This window comes from Podarcis cretensis (genome assembly GCF_951804945.1).
Source record: "Podarcis cretensis genome assembly, chromosome: 15".
NCBI classification, from domain to species: Eukaryota; Metazoa; Chordata; class Lepidosauria; order Squamata; family Lacertidae; genus Podarcis; species Podarcis cretensis.
In genome coordinates, this window is record NC_137185.1 from 34,701,203 (window position 1) to 34,714,209 (window position 13,007).

Here is a 13,007-nt window from a genome sequence, read left to right on the forward strand (position 1 = left end):
ACACACAGGTACCCCGCCCAGTATCCACAAGTACAGTGGAGAAAATCAGATTGGATTCATTTCATTTCCTTTGAATGTTAACAAAAGACAGGTACTTCATCTCTTCTGTTCTTTAATGCGTTTGTTGGATTGGAGAACTGAACATTCTAGGGATTCTATTAAGGAGACTTGGAATTCAGTTCTTATAGTAATGGATTTTCTTGATGGGCTTTGAACAATATGGTAGATCAGCCCCACTACAAAATGATGCTGATCTACCTCGCAGAGTTGCTGCAAAGGCAAATGGGATAACACCGTAAGACCAGCACGTTCAACAGGTAGATCATGATCAAGCGGTAGATCACTGGACATCTGTGGTAGATCACTGGTAGATCACTGACTCCCCCCCCCAAAGAAGCTCAACAAGTATGGCTCCCCTTAAAAAAAGCTCAACATTTTAACCCTGTAGCCTGGAGTAGATCGCAGTCTCTTGAAAGCTGGCCACCCCTGTCGTAAGACAATTGATGTGCTATAAGATTTGGTGAATGATAGAATCCGAGTCTAGCATTTCATCTGCTATGCGGGGGGGGGGGGTAGTTGACCCTTTATTTAAAGGTGGGTTTAGAAACTTCTTCTGTGGAGTGTTATCAATACAGTGGTACCTTGGTTCTTGAACTTAATCCATTCCAGAAGTCCGTTTGACTCCTGAAACTGTTCAAAAAACCAAGCATGGCTTCTGATTGGCTGCAGGAGCTTCCTGCACTCACGCAGAAGCCATGTTGGGCATTCGGCTTCCAAAAAATGTTCAAAAACTGGAATGCTTACCTCCGAGTTTTGGGCGTTCGGGAGCCAATTTGTTCGTCAACTAAGCTGTTCAAGAACCAAGGTATGACTGTGCATGTTCTTTAGTCTGCATTCTGTCCATCCTCATCTGAATGTTTTAGAACCCTGCTCGAGGAAATCTCCTACCAGCTATCCCATAAAGCTGACTATACCACCTTTATGACAATGGCTGCAAAATTATTTGCCAAAGAGCGGCCTGGCCACCATTCTAGTCTGGGAAGAATGAGGAAGGAAAACCCTTTATTTGATAAAATGTGATTGAATTAACTTCACCTAGTGCCTTGGAAAATAGACCATGTTGCACTGCAGGTAGTTGTCACTCCCTGCTTCCTTTCAGCTGTTCCTCCAGATTAAATGCAAACCCACATTTATCCAACAAAACGTGTATAACCATTTGATTGTAAGAGAATCTTTAAACAGACGACAAAAAAAATAAAATTCTCAAAAAAACCCAAAGAGCAGGAATTTGAAAACATTCAAAAGTTGATTAAAATCAACAGTGTCTGAAAAGAGAATAAAGCACAGGTAACTTCTGCATGCTCGGATAGGCTTGCGTAAACAAAAAATATTTAAAACAGGTACCAAAAATAATACAGGTAAGGTTTCTGCCGGATGTCAATAGACAAGGAGTTCCAAAGTGTTGTTGCTGCCCCTTTAAAAGACTGATTTCTTATAGGTGCAGAATGAATATTATGTGGCAGTGGTAGCAGTGCCAGTTCTACAGATCAATATATTTTATTTAACTAAAGTTTTATATGGCTCAGACAGTTGTAAAGAGAATGCCACTAGAAACCCTCAAGAGAGTGTCTAAAGGCTGATCCATATGCAACTATATGCGGCAGCTAGACAGGTGACTGGGAGTGGCCTCCAGGACCATATAACACTGGTCCTGAGAGATCTACATTGGCTCCCAGTACATTTCTGAGCACAATTTGTTGGTGCTGACCTTTAAAGCCTGAAACAGCCTCAGTCCAGTATACTTGAAGGAGTGTCTCCACCCCCATCGTTCATCACTGAGGTCCAGCTCCAAGGGCCTTCTGGCGGTTCCCTCCCTGCGAGAAGTGAGGTTACAGAGAACCAGGCAGAGGGCCTTCTCAGTAGTGGCGCCCACCTCGTGGAAGATGTCAAGGAAATAAGCAACTAACCTACTTTTAAAAGACATCTGAAGGCAGCCCTGTTTAGGGAAGTTTGTAATGTTTAATGCTGTACAGTGGTACCTCGGGTTAAGTACTTAATTTGTTCCGGAGGTCCATTCTTAACCTGAAACTGTTCTTAACCTGAAGCACCACTTTAGCTAATGGGGCCTCTCGCTGCAGCTGTGCCGCCGGAGCACGATTTCTGTTCTCATCCTGAAGCAAAGTTCTTAACCCGAGGTACTATTTCTGGGTTAGCAGAGTCTGTAACCTGAAGCGTATGTAACCTGAAGCGTATGTAATCCGAGGTACCACTGTATTGTGTTTTTAATATTCAATTGGGAGCCACCCAGAGTGGCTGGGGAAACTCAACCAGATGGGTGGGGTATAAATAATAAATTAATATAATAATAATAATTATTATTATTACGCTAAATTTTGGGTGCCCCAGTGCCAATCAGGACCCTGGCATGGGGGGCAAAGTGTTCAGCCCCAACTGCAGTGCCAAACAAGATCAACTGAATTCCCGCTATTGCATTGGGAAGGAAACTCCCACTGAAATGAATGGAAGTGGGGTTGTTGTTTGCCCCTTGAAAATAGCACACACAGGGAGTCTGAGGCTGCAGCAGAGCAAAGGGCAGAATCCTCCTCCTCCCCATACCAGTTCATTCACACAATTCCATGAATGGCATTTCATCTTGTTTGATCCTAACTTGCCAGCAGTGAGGGGGTCTACTTATCAAAATGAACTAGACTTGGGCAAGGGCGCTAGAGTGCTCAGATGCGTATGCACAATTCAGTTGCACAGCACAGAATTCCCAGTGGGTTGTACCCCTGATATATATCTCTCCTAAGCTTTGTTACCTCCAAACACATCTGATAAAATAACACTTCTGTGTCTCCACACACCGAAATTCCATCATTTATCCTAATGAAATTGCAGTTGCTGGTAGCTGGGGTGCTTGTGTGTATGTGTTGTTTTTGTTGTGTGTGTATCTCAATCTTCTCTGTTGTGGCGGATCTGAGACTTCCTACACACAATCTAATTTTGGCTGTGATGTGGTACAAATTAGGATAACCAGCGGGAAGAGGCAAGTGGGAGAGGTAGGTCGAGGATTATAGCAACAGGATTACTTCGGAGGTTGGGGGGTCAGGGAGAGTGGTGTTTGGAACAGGGCAGGGATAATACATGCCAGATTATGTGGCTTTTACGTTCTTATGCTATAGCCTAATAGCTAGCCCGGCTACATGATACCATAGGAAGATGCTCATGTCTTCTGTCCCCATCTCCCAGTCTTTTCCAGGGACAAGGTTCCTGACGGCCTGGATGCTGTCGTTATTGGAAGCGGCTATGGGGGCCTGGGGGTGGCTGTGATGCTCTCTAAAGCTGGGAAACGCGTGCTGGTCTTGGAGCAGCATGGGAAGGCAGGGGGCTGCTGCCATACCTTCAACGAGAAAGGTTTCGAGTTTGACGTAGGTAAGGTGACCCGCACAATCAGGGAGTGGGCCTGAGCAGTTACGACTACATACGTCCAGCAGCAGAGCAAACCGATCGGGCGCCTAGGGCGGCGTGTGTGGGCCAGCCCCCCATGGGGGCACTGTGGGGCCTCCGAGGAGTCTGCTTTCCTCCTCCCCCTCAGCTGCCCTACAGCTGAGAGGGAGGCAAAGGGCAGATTGTTTGGGGCAGCGTGAAGCCTGTGGGCGCCCAAGCTACCGCGTCACTCCCAGGCCCCACGGTGAGTGCCGCCCAGCATTTTGTCACCCCCCCCAGTGGTGACACCCAGGACAGACCTCCCCCACCGCACCCCCTTGCTACGCCCCTGCATACGTGTAGGGATGTTGGAGAACTCTCGCAGAAATTGCCAGTCTTGGCTTATTCATTTCCTATCCAGAAAGGAATTGATTCCAGCAAATATCATCTGCTGCAGTTCAACTCCTGACAAAACTACATGTCTCTTGCTGTCTGCTACACATGGACACAATTATGTCATCGCTACATTGTCCCCCATCCTTCATTTATTCTTCATATTCCAAGATGGCGGCCTGTTCATACGCTGCGGCTCTGAGCTCCCAATACTTCACCTACTCATGCACAAAACTGGTGATGATTCAAACCCTGGCCGGCACTTTCTTGATCTCCTGCCCTCAGGCAGAAAGTATAGAAGCATGATTAGTCGCACCAACAGGGTAAAGAACAGCTTCTATCTGTGGGCTGTTAGGCTGCTGATTGAAAAGATAACAACAGGGCAACTGACTTTCGGGTTTGGTGGGTGTGCGTCAGTAAACAAGGGGAATTAAGACTAAGAGAGCTGAGTGGGGGGTGCTCATGTAATCTCACTGTATATAAATTGTACAAGTGACAATAAAGTATTTCAATTTAAATGCAAAGGAAGCAGAACGCAAATTACCAGGGCGGAGTTATCAATTATGCTGTGTTGTGTATCATTTGTGGACTGAAATCAGTTGCTTGTTCCACCACCCACCCGACTCCCCAAGCAGGCCAACTCTGAAAGATGCACAGCACACACATGCACCCTGGTTCTAAAATTTAGGACCTAATCTCTTTCGTTATCACTTTTCCATTATGACACTTGACCCATTGCCTTCCAGGAATCCATTACATTGGGCAGATGCAGGAGAACTCTATCCTACGTGTGATGATTGATCAACTCACGGATGGGCAGCTCCAATGGGCCCAGATGGACTCTCCCTTTGATACTGTCATCCTGGGAGATCTTGACAGCTGCAAGAAGTATTACCTATACAGTGGGGAGAAGGAATATGTCAAAGGCCTAAAGAAGCAATTTCCTGGTGAAGAAGCTAATATTGACAGATTTGTGACGCTTGTCAAGGTAATCATTTTTTTCATTGCGCCTTGATGAAAGACCTTTGATTTTTTTATTATGGCTGCAAAATCTTAAACCCGTTTGTTAGATTAACTGATATTTTTGACACTTTTGAAATGCAATCTACAACACACTTGCCTTGAAGTAAGCTCCGTTGAACCTGGCAGAGCTTACTTCTGAGTAGGTGTTCAAAGGATCTGCTGTAGATGAACTAAAAAGGAGCCCTGGTTCATCAGACCGAGGATATTTTTTTAACTACAAGTGCATATACAAATTGCAGAAAGCAAGCAGCATTTTAAGAGGCAAGCCCTCTTCTCTCCAACACAAGAGAAGCAGCCCTTGTAAGCTGATGCCTGCTTTGACGTATATGTTCACCATCTAAGAACAAAGGACTATTCCTTGCTTTAAAAATGTCTTTACCTACCTGCAAGGTTATGCAGACTCAACAGATTAAGCAACAAAAACATATAGGGTCAGCTTAAATTTCTTCAACAGCACTGCAGCCTTATATTTTTTATTGTGGGTGCTATGGTGGCTGCCGAGATCCCCAGGTGTTCTGAGTCAGTGTGAAATATGAGGACATATTCTGGGAGGGTCATCACAAAATGACCATCGGAGGGTATTGCCTGCCACAGAGAACAAGTTATGTGACTTGGTTTCAAATACCTTCTTGACTGTGTTTATCCCAGGACAGCGCTGAAGCCAGTTTTGCTTTCTCAGCTGAATCTACCCCACAAAATGTGTAACTTTAAATAACGCATATATTTACCGAGGTTATCGAAAGGGCCTTTACCAGCTGCAGCAAAAAGGAAGCAGCCTTGGTCCCAACATAGAGGCTTCTAAATCCTGGAGCAATAATAATAATAATAATAATAATAATAGTAATAAGTTTACTACTTGTACTCCACCCATCCCTAGGTTGGCTGGTTCTGAATATCCACTGTGCTTTCTGAACAAAGGAAGTTCACTTCTTGATTCTTCTAGTCAAGTATCAAATATTCCATCTAACAGCAGCTCTCCAGGGTCAGGGGGGGGTCAGTCTTTCCAACCACTTGCTAGCTGATCCACTTGCTAGCTGCATAGCATGCGCTCTTCCGCTCAGCTGTGGCTGTGCTTCTGTTTTGCCGGTTGCTCTACGACCACTTCTATCTTCCTAGCAAATGCCGAAGTCCTCAGTTCTTGTGCTTGTAACTGCTGAGGTCTCGTGCTGTGTCTTTCAGGTGTGCATTAAACGTCATCTCTTTTCTCTCTTCCCACCTCTCCGCCCTGCTTTCCCGCCCTCCCGCAGAGAGTCGCCAAAGGGAGCGCCCACATGGCAATTCTGAAAATGCTCCCGATGCCCTTGGTTTGGTTTCTTCACTGCACCGGCTTGCTGGCTTTGATCTCCCCTTTCTTTAGGATGATATCCAAAACTCTGTCGGAAGTGGCGGCTGAGTTCACGACAAATGCAGACCTGAGAGCAGTGTTCACTTATATCTTCCCTACCTATGGTAGGTGATGCTGTCCCCTGCTGCCTCGAAGGCATGTGCATCGTAAATTAATCATATGAAAGGGCAATCCCTTTGCCCCTTTTAAGGGGGCTTAAACTTGTAACTGTGGGTGGAACTAGACAATGCAAAGTATATCAATGTGGCTGCCATTGAAAGTGGTGGTCCATAGTCTCTTCTTACCCTGGTATCATTCAATAAATATCAAAAGTGAGACATGTCATTGTGTTTAATTTCCCTGTGCCTGCGAGTGGCCACAAATGAAGTGTGATAGAAGTGGAGAAGCTCAGCAGGGTACTATCCTATTTTTAATTTTGATTTTTACACTGGAAGCTGAGGAAAAGTGTTGGGCCTGTGCACACCAGCCATTATCCTGGTTAGTTGAAACCAGGTTTTCTTGTTCCATAGAAACCAGGAAACTGTTTTAGACTATTCATTTTCTATAGGAGCCTTTTGAAATGTGAGTGTATTTCAGAGATTATATATATGCAGCAAATGGTTAGCAAGCTGATGAGGGGGCGGGAGACAGGTAAACATGTTGAATCAATGCTCTTCATCAGCTTAATAAACTGACTTTGTATATCTGAACCACCCCTCAAACAGAATGTGCCAGAAAACTTCAGCAAAAGAAATAAAAGCCAAGGCAAATAGAAATGTCCCTGACTGGCCTGAGAATGACATCAGAATAGGTACTAGGTGAGCCTCCTTAGAAAGAGCATTCCTAAAAGCAGGGGGCACCACCAAAAAGGCCTCCATCCTGTTCCCATTTGCCTAACTTCAGATGATAGGCGGGGGCAGAGGAGAGCCTCATAGGGTGAATGTAATGTTTGGGTAAGGAAGTAAAAATATCCTCTAGGAAATAAAACAGAGGCAGCTCTTATGCAGATACCCCCAGCCCTAAGGCCACAAATGACTATCTTTGATTAGACATGGCATTATATATTTTGTGGTGCACTGTGAGCTAATATTTTAATGGACTTAATTTCCAAGCTGACTTACATGGAGTGTGTAGACTTGGACCATTCCTGTGTAGACCTTGCTTGGAAACCTTCAAGAGATTTGGGGGTGGGGGGGCTAAACCACAATTACGATTTAAGCTTTCTGATTTAATAATCCTTGTTCTGTGTTTTACAGGAGTCATTCCGGAGAAGTCAAGCTTCCCTTTGCACGCCATCCTTGTTGATCATTTCTTGGAAGGTGCCTGGTACCCTCAGGGAGGTTCCAGTGAAATCGCATTTCACTCCATCCCCATCATTGAACGCGCCGGAGGGGCTGTCCTCACCAAAGCACCTGTGCAGAGCATCTTGGTGAACTCACAAGGAAAAGCCTGCGGTGAGCTCTTTCTCAGAGCTGTTTTAGTATAGCAGCTGAGAATCTGGATTTCAAATTCCATCCTGGTCCCAGTATAACAAGGGAGAGGAACTTGTGGCCCTCCTGATGGTGCTAGACTCCAGCTACCATCAAAACCAGCCAGCATGGCTCATGGTCAGAGGGGATGGGAGCTGTAGTCTAACAAATATATGGAAACCACAGGTTTCAGTGCATTATCGTTTCTGCCATGAACTCACCTGGCTAACTCAGGTAACCTTTGCCACATCTCCCTGTCCCCACCTGCAGCATGAGGACAATACTGATCTGTATTTAGAGGATTGCTGTGCGGATTATAACAAGAAGATCCAGAGCGCTTTGCATTGTGCCTTAAGCATCCCGTGTAGCCCAAGGAATTGCTGCATGGATGGGGAAGAAATGGGAAGCCAAAGGACTTATGTACAACCCCTTGATCACACTGCTTTGATTTCTAAACCGAGAGATTCTGGGGCTCTTACCCTTATTTGCTTTTCCATGCAAGAGCTCCCTGTTGTAGGAAGCTGTTTTACTGGTCCATCAAGCTCAGGATTGGCTACATCAGGAGAGGGGACCACAGGCCTGGGGGCATAAGTACGCTTTTCATCCCCTTGAGTGTTTTTGTCCAGCAGCTGAAGCATGCCTGGATGGAAGGTGCTGTGGTTGTAAAGACTGTGAAGAGAATAATTGGGTGCACTCTCCCTAGGTAAAGGTAAAGGTAAAGGTAAAGGGACCCCTGACCATTAGGCAATGGCGTAGCGTGGGTTGTCAGCACCCGGGGCAAGGCAAGTAATTTGCGCCCCCTAACCCGTGGATTTGCGCCCCCTAACCCGTGGATTTGCCCTAACCCCAGATGTTGCGGCCGGTGCGGCCGGCCCCCCCTGCACCCCCCACGCTACGCCACTGCCATTAGGTCCAGTCGTGACCGACTCTGGGGTTGTAGCGCTCATCTCGCTTTATTGGCCAAGGGAGCCGCTTACAGTTTCCGGGTCATGTGGCCAGCATGACTAAGCCGCTTCTGGTGAACCAGTGCAGCGCACGGAAACGCCGTTTACCTTCCCACCAGAGCGGTACTTATTTATCTACTTTGACATGCTTTCGAACTGCTAGGTTGGCAGGAGCAGGGACCAAGAAATGGGAGCTCACCCCGTCGTGGGGATTCAAACCACCGACCTTCTGATCAGCAAGTCCTAGGCTCTGTGGTTTAACCTACAGCGCCACCCTACCTTTGATCAAATCTATGCTTCCAGGTACCATAAGAAAGCTGCAGAGATAGTGCAGGATAGTGCACACCCCGGAAATGATCTCTTTCAGCTTCTGCTTTCTGGAAGAAGGTACAGGGTTATAAAGACTATGACTAGCCGCCTGAGAAACAGTTTCTATTCAAATGCGATTTTGGTTTTAAACGCAGTGTAAGGTAGTCTCTCTGGGGACACGGGTGGCGCTGTGGGTTAAACCGTTTAAACCGATCGGAAGGTCGGCGGTTCGAATTCTTTAGAGAAGGAATCTCCACATGCTCTTGCTTTCAGTTGCATTTTCCAGGATGCATTTTACTTGCAAAAATTAACATCACTCTGCCATTTGTCTTGCCTGAAATTTAGGTATGTCAGTAAGTCTCTTGTGAAGGACAGGGAAAGAGAGGAGACGCTTGAACCTTCATGTGAACCAAGGCAATAAACAATCCTACCAAATCTCTTCCCACTCACATTAAACTTCATTGAAGGTGTTTAAGCTGCTTACATGCTTAAACCCTCCCTCTTAATTTCACTGAGCCTCTTTTGCCAGTTGAAGGATTGCCTGTAATATTGATCACTCGCCCCAACCCTTCTTCCTCAGACCATCTGCAAAATGAGGACGATTGTATTGGCATAATTTGCAAGGTTGCTGTAAAAACTAACAGAAACCCTTGGAGGTGCCACCAAAAAGAAACATTAAAAACAAAAACCACCTCACCTCCTTAGCAGCTTCCAGCTATGAATTGTCATTGGTTGAGTCTTCTCTGTGATTGGCAGGAAAGGATTTCTCCCTGCTCTTTGATCAGAGCAATCAAAAAGAAACTTTACCCGGTCTGAACAGATTTTGGTCTTATTTTCAGGTGTAAGTGTAAAGAAAGGTCAAGATCTTGTTAACATCTATGCTCCTGTTGTGATTTCTGATGCTGGCATCTTTAACACCTATGAGCAGCTCCTGCCAAAGGAATTGCGGACTTTGCCAGGTAAGAGGACACAGAAAAATTTGTGCTTCCACTGTGTAGGTGTATGGTGGGTTTGTAGCCATGGGGGGGGGGGGAGATTTTACTACTGGGAACACAAAGGTTTCATGCTAGAGCTCTCTCATTCGCACACAGTCAGGGCCAGATTTAGGTTTTATGAGGCCCTAAGCTACTGGAGTGGGACGCAGGTGGCGCTGTGGGTTAAAGCCTCAGCGCCTAGGACTAGCCGATCGAAAGGTCGGCGGTTCGAATCCCTGCAGCGGGGTGCGCTCCCGCTGCTCGGTCCCAGCGCCTGCCAACCTAGCAGTTCGAAAGCACCTCTGGGTGCAAGTAGATAAATAGGGACCGCTTACCAGCGGGAAGGTAAACGGCGTTTCCGTGTGCAGCTCTGGCTCGCCAGAGCAGCGATGTCACGCTGGCCACGTGACCCGGAAGTGTCTCCGGACAGCGCTGGCGCCTGGCCTCTTAAGTGAGATGGGCGCACAACCCCAGAGTCTGTCAAGACTGGCCCGTACGGGCAGGGGTACCTTTACCTTTACCTTTAAGCTACTGGAGGTAATGGGGCCCTTTATATGTCCAGCTGTCCTTTGTCAACAACAAATTGTCGCTGTTTTTTGTGTTGAATATATGCTATTTGGTAATTTATGGACCTAATAGGTATCTAAAGCCATTTGCACATAACAAAATATGTATTTTATCAAAGTAATTGTTGAACTGAAATACAATTAAGAAGCATATTAATAGTGAAATAATTATTAAGCTCTAACTGTATGTAGTTTTTATTTTATTTATTTTTTATCTTATATTTTGGAAATGTACATCCAGTTGTTGTTTTTCCTTTAATTTTTTGGGGGGCCCAAAAGTGTGGGACCCTAAGCTATAGCTTGTTTAGCTTATATGTAAATCCGGCACTGCACACAGTCCTGCAATTCCATGATTATAGTACCAGAAACTATACAGGCACTCCTTGTTTTTTGTGGAAGTTTCCTCCACGCTTATCGGTGGAGCAGGCATAAGCCTGTTCTGCCCCATCCCTTTTCATGCTGTGTTTATGACATTTGGGGGCTGCTTCCTGGTTCTGCACCATGTGAACATGCATGATTGCGCGTCATTCAGGTGCTCCTAAATCGGGGGTTGTCTGTAGTGTACCTTCATAAATTTCTTTTCTTTTCTTAAGAGGTACACGTTTTAAAGATGTAAGTGATCAAAATATACAAAGCCTTTAGGTTTGTATTGCCCTGTGATTCACCTGTTTAGAGTCTACAATGTTTTCAGTACCCTAAATATAGCGCAGCTGGTCAACATTTCTTTCCCAGAGTTTTCTTGTGTCAGAGCACCTTTTGCTATACAGATGGCAATGTAGTCAATTCTTTTTTTCTTTCTTTTATTGTTTTAGAAAGGACATAATTGAAAATGAAAACTCCATCCTACACACCTCACCCTCCAAGCACAATGCCATTCAAACATGAAATGATTTCTCATTTACACAAAACTATCTTTCCATAAGGGTGGCGCTGTGGGTTAAACCACAGAGCCTAGGACTTGCTAATCAGAAGGTCGGTGGTTCAAATCCCCGTGACGGGGGGAGCTCCCGTTGCTCGGTCCCTGCTCCTGCCAACCTAGCAGTTTGAAAGCACGTCAAAGTGCAAGTAGATAAATAGGTACCACTCCGGCGGGAAGGTAAACGGTGTTTCCGTGCGCTGCTCTGGTTCGCCAGAAGCGGCTTAGTCATGCTGGCCACATGACCCGGAAGCTGTACGCCGGCTCCCTCGGCCAATAAAGCGAGATGAGCACCGCAACCCCAGAGTCGGCCACGACTGGACCTAATGGTCAGGGGTACCTTTACCTATCTTTCCATATGTCCGTGTGATGTAGGTTCTTTTTTTTTTTGAAAGCAGAGATGTGGAAGCCCTGCAAGTGCCGTTCAGGGATGATGGGAGTTGTAGTCCAGCGACATCTGGAGGGCCACAATTTCTCCACTCTTCTTCTAAAGCAGAGTAGGAGTTCCAATAAGGATCTTATTACCAAATGGCATGTAAGGTGGGAAATCGTTTTGATTTCCTAAGCTATGATGGAACTCAGTGGCAAGTCTGTGGGAGAAGCATGTTTGGCCTTCCTTCCCCGTCCTCCTCCAACAACACCACTAAGGGAGGGGAAATGCAGGTGGCTGTAATGTGGATTGTGTGAATATATTATACATCAAAATCTGAGCACTCCACCGCTACTCTTAAAAGAATCTTTAAGCCGGGAGATTGGATCAGAGGAATTTGTATACTACAGTTTTATTGGAAGGGGGAGCGCAACAAGCTCCTAATCATGCTTGATATTTTACTTACTTACTTAGCCTTATTAGCTACAAGATTGTGGAAGATCTTACTTTAGTCTGCTATGACTCCTAAGCTCCTCTTTTGTACATTCCTCTGTACATACATTTTTGGCCTGTATTCCTTTATCCTGAATTCTATTCCCCCAATAATTAAATGCTTGTTTGTACTAAAAAATGTTTGTGTGGCTAGCTTAAACCAAGCCTTCAGTGCAAACAGCATTTTCATACCCTCTGGTTTCCTTAGTGGTGTTCCGTTGTGCCAGAAGAGGTTTAGTCCTGCTGGCCACATGACCTGGAAAGCTGTCTGTGGACAAGCGCAAGCTCCCTTGGCCTGCAAGCAGAGATGAGCGCCGCACCCCATAGTCACCTTTGACTGGACTTAACCATCCAGGAGTCCTTTACTTTTACCTTTCCCCCAGTGCTTTCCATTGTGAAAGAGGGGGGTGGAAAGGCTGAATAGGACAGGCAGCTTGAAAAACAAGACTTGCTGTGTTTTTGGTTTACCACTTGTGGTTTGTTTGAGTGGTAAACCATGACAAATCAAGCTATGCATGTGTATAGAGTCCTGGAAGATTCCTGGAAAACTGTCCAGAGGTCCTTTCAGTGCAATCCAGCCCAGTCTTCAGACCTAGCTGTGTCTTTGCCAATTTTGTGCTGTTTATGCCTACGACAAATTTTGCTCGGATATGTTCTGTTCCATTATTTCCTCCTTTTTAGCTATCCATCTGCAGCATTGAAACAGGAATGTTTTTCCATGTTGATACAGCTAGAAAACATAGGTTCTACAACTTTCACCTGATAGTGCCTAAACTGAAATGGTTATACCAACCTCCTGGA

The 13,007-nt window shown here is 45.6% G+C and overlaps 1 protein-coding gene across 1 annotated transcript in view; it reads left to right on the forward strand.

The window, feature by feature from the left end:
* Window positions 1-13,007, forward strand: part of LOC307203852 (all-trans-retinol 13,14-reductase-like) — a 31,875-nt gene that overhangs the window by 2,729 nt on the left and 16,139 nt on the right. Inside the window, exons 2-6 of the mRNA XM_079955050.1 lie at window positions 3,250-3,432; window positions 4,566-4,807; window positions 6,090-6,291; window positions 7,423-7,620; window positions 9,728-9,847. Of these exons, the coding sequence (XP_079811176.1) occupies window positions 3,250-3,432; window positions 4,566-4,807; window positions 6,090-6,291; window positions 7,423-7,620; window positions 9,728-9,847 (945 nt within the window). The remainder of the gene's footprint in view (window positions 1-3,249; window positions 3,433-4,565; window positions 4,808-6,089; window positions 6,292-7,422; window positions 7,621-9,727; window positions 9,848-13,007) is intronic.